The sequence below is a fragment of the Vicia villosa genome, unplaced genomic scaffold (genome assembly GCF_029867415.1).
Source record: "Vicia villosa cultivar HV-30 ecotype Madison, WI unplaced genomic scaffold, Vvil1.0 ctg.000756F_1_1, whole genome shotgun sequence".
NCBI lineage: Eukaryota > Viridiplantae > Streptophyta > Magnoliopsida > Fabales > Fabaceae > Vicia > Vicia villosa.
Window position 1 is genome coordinate 427160 of NW_026705338.1, and position 17910 is coordinate 445069.

General features: G+C 34.2%; 1 protein-coding gene across 1 annotated transcript; it reads left to right on the forward strand.

The window, feature by feature from the left end:
• Positions 1-9428: 9428 nt before the first annotated feature.
• Positions 9429-13189, forward strand: LOC131630959 (uncharacterized). The gene is made up of 10 exons (XM_058901700.1): positions 9429-9626; positions 9879-9938; positions 10052-10091; positions 10221-10399; positions 10525-10563; positions 10706-10792; positions 11219-11279; positions 11427-11551; positions 12652-12743; positions 12848-13189. The coding sequence occupies exons 1-10, from the start codon at positions 9579-9581 to the stop codon at positions 12960-12962; spliced, it is 846 nt and encodes a 281-aa protein (XP_058757683.1). The 5' UTR covers positions 9429-9578; the 3' UTR covers positions 12963-13189.
• Positions 13190-17910: the final 4721 nt, after the last annotated feature.

The following is a 17910-nucleotide window of genomic DNA, read 5'->3' on the forward strand; positions in this document are numbered from 1 at the left end:
ATTATCTTTATTATTAATAATGAAATAAATCATATGCATAATATCCTAGCAACAACGCAATTTTGTTTGCTGAGGAGCAAATGCAAGTTTTACAATTATCATATCCGTAAAGATTGGTGGTTTTAAAGATCGTTCAATAATTTTTAAGATTTTAAGTAGAGAATGGTTGTGTATTTGATATGTTGCATGAAATTAAAGGACAAAATAAATGATAGAAGATAAAATGGAGATTCCGGTGTTAATAGCAAGAAAACTTGCTAGAGGTTGATTTCATTATTACGTATTTATCATTCAAATTCATAGGTTAGTAATATGATCCTTTACTCACCTATTAATATTACAACATGTTGCTCTTATTCATATCTTTTTTCGGTCTAAACACCCTGAGATCAGTGCATTATCCAATAGTATGATATATCGACTATTAACCAACATAGAGCATTAAGTTCCAAAAGTTATAAAGCACCAAGACTCTACATCCATCCATGCTACGCTACATGGAAATATTGACCTAAACTTTACCTCTAGGTGTTACTATTAAATAGATGATTATCTTGAATCTAGCAATAACAAGCACCTTTCGATGTTATGTCACACCTTAAAATGAGTTTTAGTTTAAAAAAATTAAAACAAGCATTAAGATTAAAGAGTCATCAATATTAAAGCATGAGTAGAATTACATAGAACGTCATGACTTATTCAATACATGTATATAATGACTACATCCAACTCCCAACAAAGAGATTTTAGCTACATTTATTCATTGTTAATGTAATTGTCGGTAATCCTGTAAAGCTAGTCTTGGAAGTGTATTTGCCATGTCTTTTAAGCAGCGCTTCCACCTTTAAGTTTTCTCTCTTATTATACTGTTACAGACCAAGGCAAACCTACTCCAATTTTGTATTACCTCGCTCCACAAAAATTTCCTTTGCAATAAATTGGAAAATCCTACTTATATGCAAATTTCTGAACCTCTCGTTAGGTTCATCGTCCTTGCGCCTAACTCGTGTACCATGTAACACCCCGATATCCGCTGCACGCATCAACCGTGTCGGCCAACCGAGCATGTTACCCGGCTTAATCAATAATCCCCCCTAGGTCCGCTTATCGGCTGCCCAGGAAATATTGTTTTTGCCTCCCGCAGGAATCGAACCATGTACCTAGGGGTTAAGTACATATTCATAGCAATTCCTGCTACCAATTGAGCTAGTAGCTCAAGTGGTAGCAGGAATTGCTATGAATATGTACTTAACCCCTAGGTACATGGTTCGATTCCTGCGGGAGGCAAAAACAATATTTCCTGGGCAGCCGATAAGCGGACCTAGGGGGATTATTGATTAAGCCGGTAACATGCTCGGTTGGCCGACACGGTTGATGCGTGCAGCCGGTAATATGGGGTGTTACAAAATGGTATCAGAGCCAGACCTCTCCCAGTACGTTGTGGTTCGAGGACGAACCATGCGGAAGCTGGTGGGCATGTAACACCCGAGGCCGAAGAAGCCGAGGGGTGGTTGCACCGCATGGAACACCTGGGGCCAATTGCGGAACACCTGGGGCCAATTGGGGCTAGGGTGGTCGCCACATCGGAATGAGAGGGATCCTGAGGCCGTGCAGGTATGGGACTGCATGGTCAAAAAGAAAGCTTATAAGGATTGATCGGTACTACCTATACCAACAAGATGCATCTTCTTTTCGGTAGCTCATTCCATAAGAACTCCACAGTTAAGCGTGCTTGACTTGGAGTAGTATTGGGATGGGTGACCTTCTGGGAAGTTTCCCGGAAAGCGTGCGAGTGAGGTAAAAGCATGCTGAAAAGACCCGTGTTGGTTTATGGGGTCAGTCGATCATCGCGAAAGCAGTCTGGGGCGTTACATACCATACTTTGACCTGCTCTACTTTCTTCCTCAACAAGCAATGCTTGCATTTCTGCCATGTGTCCATAGTTGTCTTTCCTCGCCTAGCGCATCACCCCTTCGATTAAAGAGCTAACCTTTATTTCACCATGAAACTTGCATCAAGCCATCCCATATAGCTTTTTTCTTGTGCTTGGCGCACCTATAGTAGGCCCAGCGATCCTAGTCTTCCATGGTTTTGCTCTGGGTTAGTCTTTTCGTGCTAAATCCTGATTTTCCAATCCTTTTCACCTGTTTCTAGTTACTACCTCCGATCCCATTTATAAGAGAAAATTTGCTTTTTAGATTCAATGAATAATAAATGTATTTGGACTGTATCATGGACCAGATAACCAGATACATTGATCTTTCAATGAATCTAAAAAGTCAACTTTCTCTTATAAATAGGACCAGAGGGAGTATTGTGTACTTTAAAAATTCAAAAATGTATTTTCTCACCGTTCATATATAAACTAGGAGTTTTTGTATTAATTGCTTGTAAAATAAGTTAATGAGTACTCACGTATTTCACATAAATGTGGAACTTATCAGTTGCCATATGATCATGTTATAAAATGAGGGATCATCAATGACTAGATATCCTACCGTGACCTTCCTGGCATTTTCCCCTGCTCCAAAGGATATTTTCAATGTTATGTAGCTCTTCACATTTACTGACTCGCTTGAGAAAACCACCAACGATCTTTTAAAGGGCTTAAAGTCCCCCAAATATAGGTGGAACCTCTCAAAGGAATCCCAATAGAGGATGTCAATGGAGCTCTCTAGTTCAATCAAGGCACCTTTTATCTCTCACTCGTCATATCGAACACCAATAACTACGGTGTCATCATTGTGTTGGTGAATGTCGACGACATCTGTTAATTATAATATTTATGATTGGCATTGATTTTAGTAAAACAAATTAGACAACAACATGTTACATAGGTGGTCTAACTTGTAGAAAATATATGTTAGACATAATGTTGAACGAGATGTTCTATCGACTGCAGCTGGTATGACATGTCGAGTAAAATGTCATATGCAAAGATCATCTGACATCTTAATTGTGCGCAAAGTTAGACTTTTTGGAATCTGTATTGATTGTTACATATGCAGGATATTCTGAGAATATTATGCAATCCAACATGACGCTTAATTTAAGGATAAAAGATTTTATTTGTTTTTAAGATGTATTCATAGTTTCTAAATATGGAGAATATTTAGGAAACTAATGATTGGATACCTATTTTATGGAGAATCTTGTATAGGTTTTTAGAAATCTCCCTGCTGTATTTTGAAGCCCAAATCCAGACCAAATGTGTGCTTTATATAGAAGACAACAACCCTGATTGAAGAGCAGAACTTACGGGGAATAGTTTAGGGTTTGTGAGCTTAATGTGAGTCTCTCTAATATCATTCTTGATAGAAGAGTAGGACTATTTTGAGTTGTAAGTTCTGTCATGCATTCATAAGCTGTTAAGTATTAAATGTATGTATGTCACTTAGGTATCGTTGATACATTATTCTAAGTGTGTGTTGATTGTGTTTCAAGTTATTGTTCTTGATCGAAACTTTTAAGAAAGATCAAGTATTCTTGATTAAGAAGTTCTTAATCTAGTGTTTCTTGTAATTAAAGATTAAGGCAAAGGGCCGTCAATATCAGTAACATGGATTGTTATTGTGAGATATCACTGTGGTGATTGGAAGTGAAATGGGTTTCTCTTATTCAGGAAGTTCTTAGGTTGAAGTTGCACTGGGTAAGGATTAAGTGAGAAGTTGTAAACCGAAGGTTGTTTAGCTTTGAATTGATACTACTGATAGTGGATTTCCTTCCTGTCTTGGTAGCCCCCAGAGTAGGTATTATTTATACCGAATTGGGTTAACAATAATGTGTGTTCAATTACTTTCACCCTTGTTCTTAAATCTTGTTTATCCTGCCATTACATGTAACTCAGAGATCAACGTCTCAACATCCTTTAGGACATCTGAGATTTGTATACCAGAATTTCAACATCTTTCTCCGAAAAGATAATCTTGGCCTCTAGAGCTTATGACTCGCCTACCTCTGAGTCGATGGTGGTCCATTGATGGTCAGGACCTGAAGAGCATTTTCTTTGTCGCCGATCTTTGTATTTCCTCCTCCAATAAAATCTATGCAGTGGTATTAAGAGTATAGCAAATAGACATAACCCCGCTTCCTTTAGATGGAACTTTCCTCTTCTTGGATCATGGATTTCCTAAGGATTCTCGCCCTTAAGAATTGGATTCACTAGACCCTTTGACAAAGTTACCCATGATATATTTCTTCAGATGACTTTCTTAGATGGGGTGATATGTCTCCTTTTTTAGTTGGTAATAGTCTTATGTCTGATATCCTTTGACCTTATGGAATTTGTACCAACTACGAGGATCAGATCCCATGGCGCCTGTTTGGGAGCTGGTGGTTGAGGGATATTATGCATGTGGAGGTCCACATGCAATATTTACTCCCGGAAGGCACACACGGCATAAAACTTTCGATGGACTTTCCATTTGCTTGAAGATCGTTCTCTCTCATAAGTGACGTACATTGGTTCCTTCGTGAGCTATCAGTGTTTGAAGTGCATTCTTTTGCTACGCAAGGCTATTTTTCAGCATTGCTCTCCTCACTCTTGATATAGTATTCTTCCTGCATTACAACCTCAGCCAAGGATGACACATGCCTTTAGGCGAAGGATTCGTTAAAATGCCCTACCCTGAGCTCGTTCTAAAATGCTCCTATGAACATTTCCTAATTTGGATGGACTATGTTGATGGTTGCTTCGTTGGTGTAAGCGAGATGCTCCTTTAACAACTCTGATGGATCCTAGAATATTTTGAAAAGACTGGCGACGATCAGCTTCTCTTTCCTATTTTTGGCGAATTGGTGGACCAGATTCTTCACCAGGTCTTGATAGCTAGTGACAAAGAGCCTTGGGAGGTCCATATACCATTACAGGGTTACGTCTCTAAAGGTACTATACAAAAGTATGCACTTAAAGGAGTCAGGATCCCTAATGATGACCATATGAGTCTTGATTGAGGCCACATGCTTATATGAGTCAATGTATCCATCAATTTAGCCAACAGTGACGGCTTGAAGTTCTCAGGGACGGGCGCCTCTCATATCTTGTTTGAGAGAGGTTGGGGATCCAATACTATACTTCATCCATAATATATGTTCTTTGTTAGCACTGTTGAATGTGAAGAATGTTATCCTCCAAGGTTTGGTTCCGACGACGAAGCTCATCCATAATAACACACATCTATGCCATAACCCTTTCTCGTCGTTAGATTCCTCGCTGGCTGAAGTAATTGTCTTTTTGTTCACCATAATGTAGGATGAGCATAAAGATAATAATTTGGTAGAATGAGGTGACGGTGGCCCAAGTTAATTTTATCAGGGCCCCACGGTAGGTGCTAATTTTACTTTCTAGAAATATAAATGTGTGACAATCCCTGGCGATTAACGATTGTTAGAGGCTTTAAGGTTGTTATGGTATTGAGAGTTAGCTCACATGGAGATGAGAAGTACGACCTTGATGTACTAATAGTCCACAGAGCCATTAACAGAGTCTTCCTAGGATGTAGCAGCCACTCCAAGAATGGGTAGTTGATTCACTGAAGTCTAGGAAGTGTAGTTAAATTCCACTATCTCGTATATATTGTTCATTGATCCAATATATGTCTCATGCACGATCGTGCACTATGAATGAATGCTTAGGATTCGGGTGGTGTATCTGAACAAGGGGTGCCTGATTCGAAAGACGGGCACTCAACCTAAATATTTTAGTATGACAATTATACTAATTGACCATCATTTTATAGGAGATTAGAATCCACGACATCATCCATATTTCATATGCATCACCTTCAAGTAGCTTTGGCGTCATAAAATCAAACCAAATACAACCAATTTTATAGAATCAAACAGATCTAATTATAAAAAGGGTTATAGTCCGATTTTTTTCAAACAAAATAAAATAAAGATGAAACACCCACTTAAAGTAACATTGGCTACGACAAAAGATTTTTACCTGTGACATAAGTTATGAATAGAGCAAAGACTCTCAAAATGGCTGAAATAGAATAAATAAATTAATATCAATATGAAAAGAAAATCGTAAAATGAGAGAGAATACAAACAAGGGATAGTATATTTAAAAAACATACCAGTCAGGCAGTCACAAAGGCAGTTTAAGTAACAAGGACGGGATATTCGATGCCCAACCCCCTTGGATGAGCTTAAAGGTGATCGAAAGTTAAGCATTATGCGGTGGATCTCCGATATAAACTCTGTAGTTTTGATAAAATGAATGGATTGAAAGAAAATCCACAATGAAAGATAGAGAATTGTGGAAATTGTGTGGCCATTGTTGGACAGAATAACGCAGTAAAAAAGGGGGACGACATTAGAGTTTTATGATTGAGGTAGATGAGTTCTTTGGTAGATACATGAGAGTGTTATAGAAAATAAATAGAAACTTCTCCAAAGAAAAGTGGGAAGAAAAAAATTTATTGATAAATGTTAAAAAAGAAACTTAAAAGATTGATTGAGATTTTTTTTAGTAAAACGCTAATGAAAATTTTTATTAATGAAATATTAAAAACATGTTGGCCCCTTATTTTTTTTATAGCCAAATTACTTTAGCAACTGATTTAGTGATGAAAATTGTTCTATTCAAATTGCGGTCTCTAACTCGGTCTCTAAAGTAACCAAAAATATTTAGTCACCAAATCGAGCACTAAAAGCGATTTTTTTAGTAGTGTGACTTATTGACGTCGTATGCATTCTCGATCTATCTTCCTTGACCATCTATGAGCATAACAATTACATTCTTCTTTTGTCTTTGGAATGTTTTAACATGTTAATAGCATTAGGGCCGACCCAACACATTTGGAGGCCCGAGGCAAATTAACTAAAATTATTTCAATAAACGTTAATATTAATTTAGTAAAATTATTAGTTTTTTATTTAAATATTATTTTTTATATTTATCTAACATAAATTTATTAAAAATAGTTGAAATTAGATAAATTTCATTTATTTGATGGTCAAATTTTCTTTGAATTAATAAAAAAAGAAGATAAGATATTATATTTTATAAAAACCTAGTGAAAATATTAAAAGTCCACAATTTATTTATGTTTTCATAAATTATAATATTTTTTTATAAAATTATTATAATTGTGTAAATATATTAACCAATATTTAAAATATATATATATTTTTAATTATTTATTGTGCTCATTAAAAATCTATAGATAAAGAAATGCAGTGTTCATTTATTTTTCTTTATTTTCAATTTTCTAATTATTTGTTTTGTTTCTTTTTATTTTTGATAAAGTAATGATATAAACATTGTAATTAGTAAGTAGTAGTAACTAGCCATATTTAAAAACAGCAAATTATTGATATTATTGATATATAAACATAAAGCTGTAACTAGCCAAAATAATGATATAGTATATATATATATATATATATATATATATATATATATATATATATATATATATATATATATATATATATATATATATATATATATATATATATATATATATATATATATATATATATATATATATATATATATATATATATATATATATATATACACTATGCAAATCAAAGTAGTACTCTCTTTTAAAAAAGTGAGGCCCTAGGCGGTGGCCTTGTTTTTCTACCCCTAGGGTCGGGCCTGAATAACATGTTTTGTATCCCCGCCCACCAAACACTCTGCTATTGGTCATTGAAACTACAAAAGTTCTTCTTGATGCAAGATTTTAGTCATTTCTCGATGAAGTTTTCTTTCTAATTGAGAAAGGCCATACTGATCTCTCCCATTTTGAATGCAACATCGACTATCATTCAATCTGACCATCATTTCTAACTTTTGCTGAATAATGTTGTTAATAGTGTGCATTTTCCATTGAACCACGTGATTTCTAATTTGCAACAAATTATCTATCATACTCATACTTAGATTCCAAATGTTGCGAATAGTATCATCACATATCTCTTCCAAAAGCCATACACTTTAAAACCTGAAAACTTTATCTGCTCTCTCAAAGTTATCCTCATAGGTAATTATGAGTATTGGGTGGTGATCTGAAAATTGTGTTAGAGTTTTCACAAAAGCATTTGTAAAGTTTAACCTCCACTATTCAATACACAAATCTTGGTCTAACTTCTCGTAAATCTTTCTCCCATCTTGATTGGTTAATCTTCACCAAATAAATTTGGTGCCAACAAAATCCTACGAAGAGCTGGCAAGGTCTACCTTTATACCTACTATAAACAAAAAATGTACTTATAAGATTTGTAAAATAATCGATGTACCTGACCTATACATATACCATAGATGTCATTTATCTAATGAATAACAAATATTTTTTAGTTATAATGGTGTCTAATATTAAAATTTGGAGTTAGACATTACTTCATTTATTTATCCCTATTTAATGTCTATAAAATTAACACAAATGATATATAAATTTCAGTAATTTAATAAATAAACCTCATTATTTATTATGTCTAAAATAATGCCTCATCTATATTTTTTGTTGTTATCTTAAAATAATTGTTTCTTTTATCTATCGTATTAATTACTTAAATTTATTTCTTTTATATTAATGATGAAATGTCTCAACTTAGAAACCACAACTTTTTTGTCAGTGTGAGTCAATTTTATAAAATACTTTATAATTTATCATTTCATATAACAATAATATATTTTTTTAATATATGTAAAAATAATAATATTTTTTTAATGAATATCTATTATCAATGTAAAATAACCTTAGACGATGTAATAGAAACTAATACCATTTTACCAAGTTGTATCAACTAGTGTTACATATTTACATCTTGACAGAAGTCCGATTATCAAATAATTTTAACTTAAAATTGATAATTTCAAAAATTACAAATTAAAAATAAATTTATATTTTTGAACCAATCAAGATCAAAAGACCTAAAATTTTAGACAAATTCTTTGATATCCTTTAGTTTTAATTGGTACCAGCTAGTATTCTTAGTATTAATTGATTTTTTTTTTTTTTTGAACGCTAGTATTAATTGATTTAAAATTTTAATTTTTTCAAAAATAAAATAATATTAAAAAATAATGTGACATTCAATATCTTCATTTAATTGAGAAAATATATCAATACCCAACCAAATTCAAGAGTACTAAAATCTTTGTCCAAATTTTAATTCCTTGACTTCGACAAAAAGTATGGATGAATTGACTTGTCACAAACAAAAACAAAAAATCTCTACGAAAAAACAAATCCAGGAAACAAATTGACCATCTTAAAACAAATTGACCATGTTAAAAAAGCATGAGCACCGCTTGGAATTTCTGAGTGACATATCCAATAGAAATTAGCCAAATCATCTATCAATCACCCAATAGAAATAAGCCACATCAGAACAAAACACGTATTTTCAACAAAACATATACAAGAAGCGGTAAATGAAAATAAATAAATAAATAAATAAATAAATAAATAAAATAAAAAACAAAACGCACAAAAACCCCGAACCCAATTCATCACCATCATCCTCCAAATCAAACTCAGATCTGAAAATCACGTTCGATTAGGTTACTATTTACTACTATCATTCTGAAAATTGTTGCACCACTATAGAACTTGGCCATGGCTGCGCCATTTTTCTCAACGCCTTTTCAGCCTTATGTTTATCAGGTAATTACACCAATTTTTTCAATCATCTGTTTATGTTAACCTAGATTCTGTAATAGCTTTCATGAAATTGAAGTGTTCCTGAATTTTGTGAAATTAATTTAGGTTTTGCAACTAATACTGATCCTTAGTTAGTTTCATACAAAGTTTTGCTTGAGTTTAAGATCGTGATAATTTACTCTTTGGCTGAACTCATTTGTTCTTTTCAATTATCCTTCACAATCTTATTATGAATTTTCATCTAATGTTGTTTAGAGCCAGCAAGATGCAATGATCCCTTTTCAGATTTTAGGTGGTGAAGCTCAGGTGGTTCAGGTATACGTGACTATCCTGAGTCTTAAATTTCAATCTCTTTTTGTCTTTCATTTGATACTATCAACAATATATAATTATGTAACATCGTTTATCCCTTGCTTCTTGCAATCCAGATAATGTTGAAGCCACAAGAAAAAATCATCGCTAAGCCTGGTAAGCTGTTTGATCAAAACCTTCAGGGGTCAATTTATTTCCTTCATAGATATACATAACTTACAGTTGGAATTGTGGAGCACACTTGCCAATATTTTTAATTGAATCTGTACGCTATGGCAATTGTAGGTTCCATGTGCTTTATGTCGGGGTCTGTTGAAATGGAAAATGCATATGTTCCAGAAAATGAAGTAGGCATATGGCAGTGGTTGTTTGGCAAAACTATATCTAACATTGTTGTTCGCAATTCTGGACCAAGTGATGGGTTTGTTGGAATTGCTGCGCCTTATTTTGCTAGAATTCTCCCGGTTTGTACCTACATCTCTGAATTTTTTAAATAGTGGATTGTTACACTATTAAATTTCAAAATCCATTATTTGTATCTATCTAGCTGAAATTATTTCATATGTGTTTGCTACTTATTTGAATACAGATTGATTTGGCAATGTTTAATGGAGAGATCCTGTGTCAGGTATATCCAATTTCTTTTCAAATGTTGTTCAGGTTGATTCAAATACTAAAATTTGATTTCTATGGATTTACTCGTTGGTAATCATTATTTTTTAATCTAAGGACCTGAAATACAAACTAACTTCATTTTGAATTTTTTGTAGCCTGATGCATTTTTGTGCTCGGTCAATGACGTGAAGGTCAGCAACATGGTTGATCAAAGGGGGCGTAATGTTGTTGCTGGGGCTGAGGTGAGATATTTAGGAACTAATAACTTAAAATTTGGCCACTTGTCCGGGAAGCAATTTTAGTTTTTTTGTTTTGATTGTTATTATTATTATTATTATTGTTATATTTATATTATATGAAATGGACAATGTACTCGCGCTCAAAGATTTGGCATTCTGAGTAGGCTGCAATGTCTACGGTGTTCTATCATACTATCTACCACGACATTTATCACCTGACATTTGGGCTTCAGATTTTGTTTGTGACTTTTTCCTCAAAATCAGTATAAACTTTTTTTTTTGATAATAAATCAGTATAAACTTTATCACAGTCATGTTTCTTCCGACATAATCTGTTTTCAATTGGAAAATAAATGTGGAAGTGGAAGAAGTTAAAGTATTATTGTCATGCGTATATATTACTTCTCTAAAACCATGTTCATATTATAGGCTTTTTTGAGGCAGAAGTTATCCGGCCAAGGGCTTGCATTCATTCTAGGGGGTGGATCCGGTATATTTTCTTGACTTGTATACATATTATAGCATTATTTTTTTATTTTGGTTTCCGGATCCTTTGGAGTATTTTTGTTTTTCTTTATTACTGTACTCCTGTAGTATTTCTCATTGGATTGCTCTTGTGGATTATCTTCATTGTTAGTTGTACAGAAAATTCTCGAGGTTGGTGAAGTTCTAGCTGTTGATGTTTCTTGCATTGTTGCTGTGACGAGTACAGTAGATATCCAAATAAAATATAATGGTCCTGCAAGAAGGACAATGTTTGGAGTAAGTAGCTTCTATTTCTGAAGTATTTTCATCTTCCACAGTAAATACCGTTCTTGTGAACTATTCTTTTTTGTGTGGGTCATAAAATGTGTTTGAAGTTTGATTGTCGCAGTAGAAACTTCTTATCTAAATGTTTTATAATAGTTCAAAATTTACATATATGTTTTCCTAGTAACACTTCACAAGTTTAGAAACTTTGTAGTTGCAGTTAATTCTCTCCCTTCCTCTTCAATAATTGCAGTTGCAGTATTCAGTTCCAAGTTTTTATGCTCATGAGTCATCACTGAAGACTTCACTAGCTGATAACCTCAGTAGGAAACTTTGTCAGGAAAGAAGGAAGGGGTAAATAGAGAAAACAGTTAGTTGGTTAGTTAGTTAGTTAGTTAGTTAGTTAGTTAGAATGTCTTTGGGTAGGTAAATTTAGAAATATTAGGGAGTACAAGGGTATATCAGTTGGATAATTAGGGAAAATAAGGATGGGAGGATTCATTAATAATATAGTAGGGAGGGATAGGGAATGGTTTGAGGGAATACTGAGGAGAGGGAAAAGGGAGGAAGTATAAACTCCAACCTTGTTTGGATCCATCATCCAAAATGACAGAGAATATTAAGATATGTAAAGCATAGGATTCAAACAGACGTCACTCGAGTTTAAGAGAAACTTTTCCTGCACAACAACTGATGTACAGGTTTATGAGACCAAGGGTGAGACCGTAAAAATTACAGCGGATGAGTAGATTATGAATGGAAGTATTAGAGAGAAGTTAGATAAAACCTGTTTTGGAAAAAAAAGTTATTCTCAACTAAGTTGGTTTGGACACTTGTAAAAAATTTTAACAATGAGGAAACTTTGACAAAAGATTGTCTAAGATAAGAGGGAGAATGAAGAAAACGATAGGTCAAACTATTAAAAAGGGTTTAGATTTAAATGGATTACTAATAGAAATTATTTATGATAAATCATCAGTAGCCTTTTTGTACACCGCATAGTATTGTACAAATGGGAACCACCATGTCTCCCTTGATATCGGATTCCTGTCAAAATACATCTTAATTTTCTTAAGAGTCTTATACATATGATTGTGATCTTGAAATTACAGGGTGACAATGCGGTAACAGCTCTTCTAACTGGACCAGGCATTGTGTTCATACAAAGTTTACCCTTTCCCCGTTTCTCTCAGCGAATTGCTAGGTAATCACTCTGCTAGTTAAAAGTGTAATCAAAACATCAATTAAATTACTGCCATGGATTGTTCAATGATTTTATAATATGATGATTCATTATCTGATTTTCAGGGCGGTGACATCGCCTAACATGAGGGAAAATCCAAAGTTTTTCGTACAGATCGCCCTTTTCTTTTTCCTGGCATATGTTGTCATTGTATCTTCATTAATATTGACAGATGTATGAATGATACTTTTTAGTTTTTGTTGAATATCATTATAGGTAGGTGGTGCCCTGGATTCCTATGTCAATATTGAATTTCTTTTTGGCAGATCATCTTTGCCATTTTTTATAAATCTAAATTGTATTATGTTTATCACTAAAATAGAAATAATTTTATTTCATTAGTAGACCATTTGTGTAGAGTGACTTTTCGTTCTATTATGAATTGTTGGATTTTTTGAGCTTTTCAATTATATTATCAGTACCAGTATATAGTTTAAAGGAGATTCTTTTGAAAATCATGAAAGTTTATCCGTGGTATTTTCCTCATTGACGGCCGGTCAACCCGAGCGCAAGGGTTTTAGATTATTGACTTTGTTGACCGAGTATTCTTGAATGTAGAATGTTGTGTAGTTCATGTTAGGAGAGTTTTACCTTTTTTTGAAGGTATGTTGCTCCAGGGGAATGTATGCTATGAGTGAGGATATTTGCTTCTATGAGATGATACAATCAATAACGTTTTTGTGATGACTTTGAATAGAAAGACTGGAGGTAAAGAAGATTATATGAATCTAATGAAGTAGGCACGAACAAATAAAACTAATGCAATAATGAAGTAATGAATGATGCATCAGCTAACTTAACAAAGGTCTATCAATTACTACTTTTATGTATATTAAGTTCATCTCGTGCTAATATTTCTCTTTCAAAATGTAAATGAAAATATGCTAATCTATTTTCTAAACTCACCGTCTATGTTATATGGCATATTAATTGATAAGTAATACTTCCTCCGTTTTTTTTTTAAATGCCATATTTGTGAAAATTGTATGTTTTTTTTGAGTAAAAAGGTAGTGCACTTTTTATACTGTCATCTAATAGAAAACCATCAATTTGTCATGTCATTAAATTTATTTTAAAATAAAATAATGGTTTAATTGGAGACATGGTGGTGATTGGTTGACAATGTAATGTTTTACACTGTCGGTGCATCATCCATTTTTTTTTTTAATTATCGTTTTTCAAAATTTAAAATAGTAATACGATTATAGTTTTATAGAAATTAGTAATAAAAAAATATAGGAACTAAAGTTCCAATTAAAACAAAGAAATTTTTTTTATCCACCTTCCTATGGGGTCACCCCTAGCGAAAACCCCAACTTACCCCTGCTTCGAAGATGTATCTCCGAAGTAATTTTTTTTTAGATTTTTTCAGACTTCGGAAATACATCTCCGAAAACACCAAAAAATTGGTGTTTTCGAAGATGCATTTCTAAAATGCATGAAAATTCAAAAAAATACGTTGTTTTTTACAGTCAGGTATTATTTCGGAAGTTCATTTCCGAAAAAAAGTGTTCATATACCATTTTCCCTCCTTCACTATTTCATCATTTTTCTCCAAAACAAACTCAAATCCTCTCCAAAACTTCCACCAAAATCAAACCATTTTTCGTCTCAAAATCAAGTTTCAAACCGTTGATCACGTTAAAGGGAGCATAGAAAGCTACAATTTGAGGTAAACATCTCTCATTTCATTCCCTACTTCACTACATTGATTGATGAAATCTGTGATGGAAACTGCGATGGTTCGGAAGTGCATTTCCGAATTAAGTTACCTAACAAATTTCCGAATTAAGTTACCTAACAAATGCGGATTCACCGACACCAAAGTCCAAGTGTAGTGGTAACAAAGGAGCCCGTATTTCAAAGCCGCCTCGCACACCTCCGATCAAAAAATCTCTCATGATCTACATTGAAGAGATGCCGCTTTTTATGCACAAATATATTGACAACATAGTTAATGTTGGAGGCGACGACAATTGTGGATATCGGGCCGTTGCGGGTTTGCTCGGAAAAGGAGAAGAAAATCACACTCTAATTCGACGAGAACTTATTTCGGAGTTGACTTCGCATCGGGACATCTACGGCCGACTCTATGAAAATCAAGAAAACTTTGAGAAACTTCATGATTCACTTGTTCCATCACTTAGAGGTATCGCCCCGGTTTCGAAGTGGAGGTCATTCCCCGATATGGGCCATCTAATAGCAAGTGCATATGATCGGGTGTGTGTCGATTTGACGAGATTTGGACTATGTGAGACATTCTTTCCACTTCATAGCCGACCGCCATTGGACGCGTCGAGCCGCATCATATGTCTCGGGTATCTAAGATTGCGCCACTTCGTGCAAGTTTTTTTGAAACCGGGGTGTCCTATACCGTCTACTTCTTGTCAATGGATGACACATCATTCAAATGAGGCGGAGACTTGGCCGGATCCTTTCGTTTCAAGAATGGCGGAGTTTGAAGAAATGATGAGCCAAGAGCGTGAGGAAAATAGAGAGCGATCGAAGAACATACCGATTTTAGATTTAGGCGCCACCAATTGGTTCGGCGAATTTTAGTTTTTACCGGGCCGTTTTTTGTTTGTAATGACCGGTGCGTGTCCTTTTTTGTATGTATTCTCGTTTACCATGTAAAATCGGACCGATTCAATACATATATAATATAAGTATGTTTTATGTTGTCATTGACATTTTTATGCCTATTTTACATGCAGTTGGTATTGTTAACCCAAAACAGAATGCAAGTCTTAAAATTTGAAATTCACCTCTGTTTCTGCATAATTCGGAAGTTCATTTCCGAATTATACATGTTTTCAGACCAATTCGGAAGTTCATTTCCGAAACTTCCACTGAATGCAGGATAAGGTTTGTTGGACCATTATTACTCCAATAAGTCTATAAATACAACACTCTTCTTCATCATCTTCACACCACAAAACACAAATGACACAAACCTACCCCCACCTAGCATTCGTCTACTTCACCAGTGGCTACCCGATGCCGTTCCAATTCTGCTTCTCGCGCGACACACCGTTTGTGGACTTGATAACTTCGCTCAACACGCTATTGCAATATCCAAAAAATCGGAAGGTTGTCAAGCTTGAGTACCGTTCGCCATCGCTTAACGACGACGAAGACGTTGAGTTCACACCATTCGAGGTCAAGAACGACGAAGATTTAGCGGTTTTGTGGACAACTTTCGACCGATTTTCTTCGAAGGGTCCGATCGAGTTGGATGCGAAACTTCAAAGATCGGGGGCCGACGTTATCAAAATGTTGACTCATCCTCACCTACCTGTGTTTAACAATATGTAACTTTAATCTTATGTAATGTGATCGATGTAATCTTCATCCGTTAAATAAATCGATTCGTTGTTGTTTATTATTTTTCTTCTGTCCCAGACCTTATTTCGGAAGTACATTTCCGAATTCTTCAAAGGGGGGTGAATTCGGAGATGCACTTCCGAATTCACCTATTTTCTGGAAAAAAAACAATATTTCGGATGTACATTTCCGAAATCAATGTTTTTTATCAAAAAAACACGTTTTCGGAAGTACATTTCCGAAATCACCTATTTTCTCATAAAATAAGGGACTTCGGAAATGCATTTCCGAAACAGGGGGTATTTTGGGGATTTCACCAGGAGTGACCAAGAAAGTAGGGAGGTGGATAAAGAAATTTCCAAAACAAATGGTATATGTTATAAAAATCAACGGTGATGAAAAGGGGTGAAAATTAAAAGCTATAAACGCTAAAAAAAATTAAAACATGGACATCATTAAGTTAAGTATTTAGGGGTGGCAAAACGGGCCGCCCGCCGCTCGCCTCACCTTATGACCGCCAAAAAACGAGTGGGGTGGACATGCCCGCCAAGTAAAATGGACATAAAAGTCATGTCCGTCCCGCCAAATGGGGGGTTGGCGGGCTTACCCGTCTATTTTTATTTATATTTTTTAATAGATTAATAGGTTTTTTTACCTTTTAATTAAACTTTTCACTTATTTTTTAAAATATTTTTTTATAAAATCAACTTTTTAACAAATTTACTTAAAAAATATTACATATATTTAAATAAATGTATAAAATAAACCATAAACAATTGTAATTACTAGAATTAACTAAAAAAAGAGTGAGTTTTGGAGGAGGGACGGACTTTGGCGGGCGGCGGTCTTTGGCGGAGCAGGTATGGCGGGCGACGGATTTTGACGGGGCGGGCTTTGGCGAACGGCGGGCCTACAATCACAACCCAACCCGCCATTTTTTGACGGGTGCGCGGGCCACGGTCCGTTTTACCACCCTAAGTATTATTAAGGAACCATCTTTATTAAAACAAAAGAGTTCAGAATGCAAACTATTTGTGTGTTGTACAAGTACAAGGCTTATTGCTAAGTTCAGTATACAAACTACTAGTTTCCAACATGCAACAACCTTAAATAAAATATTTATATTCTTAAAAATGCATCTTTTTTTTTATTTCAGAGAGACCAGAATTTTTACAAATGCTCTCGGAAACTCTCAAAACATTTATGTGCCATTTCAATTGAATGTATATATTGGAAGTTATACCCAAAAACAGTTCATACAAGAAAAAGAAAAAAGGCAACTATAGAAAAATTGATCAGACACAATCACATGGATTTCTTCGAGAAAATCAATGCATGTCAGCTCCCTAAAGCAGAGGTAGAGTTATAGAACTCCCAAAACGAAAAAAAGAAAATATAAAAAATGGCAAATTCTCATTTTCTAAGAAAAATATAAACAAATTGAATCTATTAAATCATTTTAATTTTTAAAATTTCTCCCCCTAGTACTCGTCTTAATCTAATCCTTGCTTATAAAAAAAAAAAAAAAAATTTTTTAAATTTCTTTCAAAACTCATCAAATAAAATATGAAATTTAACCAAAAAGTATAAAACACAAAGATTCAATATTTCAAAGAAAGACCACACAAGAACTCAAAGTTTATTACTTAAACCATTTTTTTCTAATTAAATAATTATGTCAACTTTTTTACCACCCTTGCACCTATTATTTTTAGGGATGTTCCTCCCCCCTTACAGGTGAAGAACTACTCTTGAATCTCAAAGTTGTCTTTCTAAAATAAGTATATCTCAAGATGCACTTAAT

Coding starts and splice junctions, on each gene's coding strand:
- LOC131630959 (XM_058901700.1), top strand. CDS start 9,579: ATGGCTGCGCCATTTTTCTCAACGCCTTTTCAGCCTTATGTTTATCAG. Junction 9,627..9,878: donor TTCAGCCTTATGTTTATCAG/GTAATTACACCA, acceptor AATGTTGTTTAG/AGCCAGCAAGATGCAATGAT. Junction 9,939..10,051: donor GTGAAGCTCAGGTGGTTCAG/GTATACGTGACT, acceptor CTTGCAATCCAG/ATAATGTTGAAGCCACAAGA.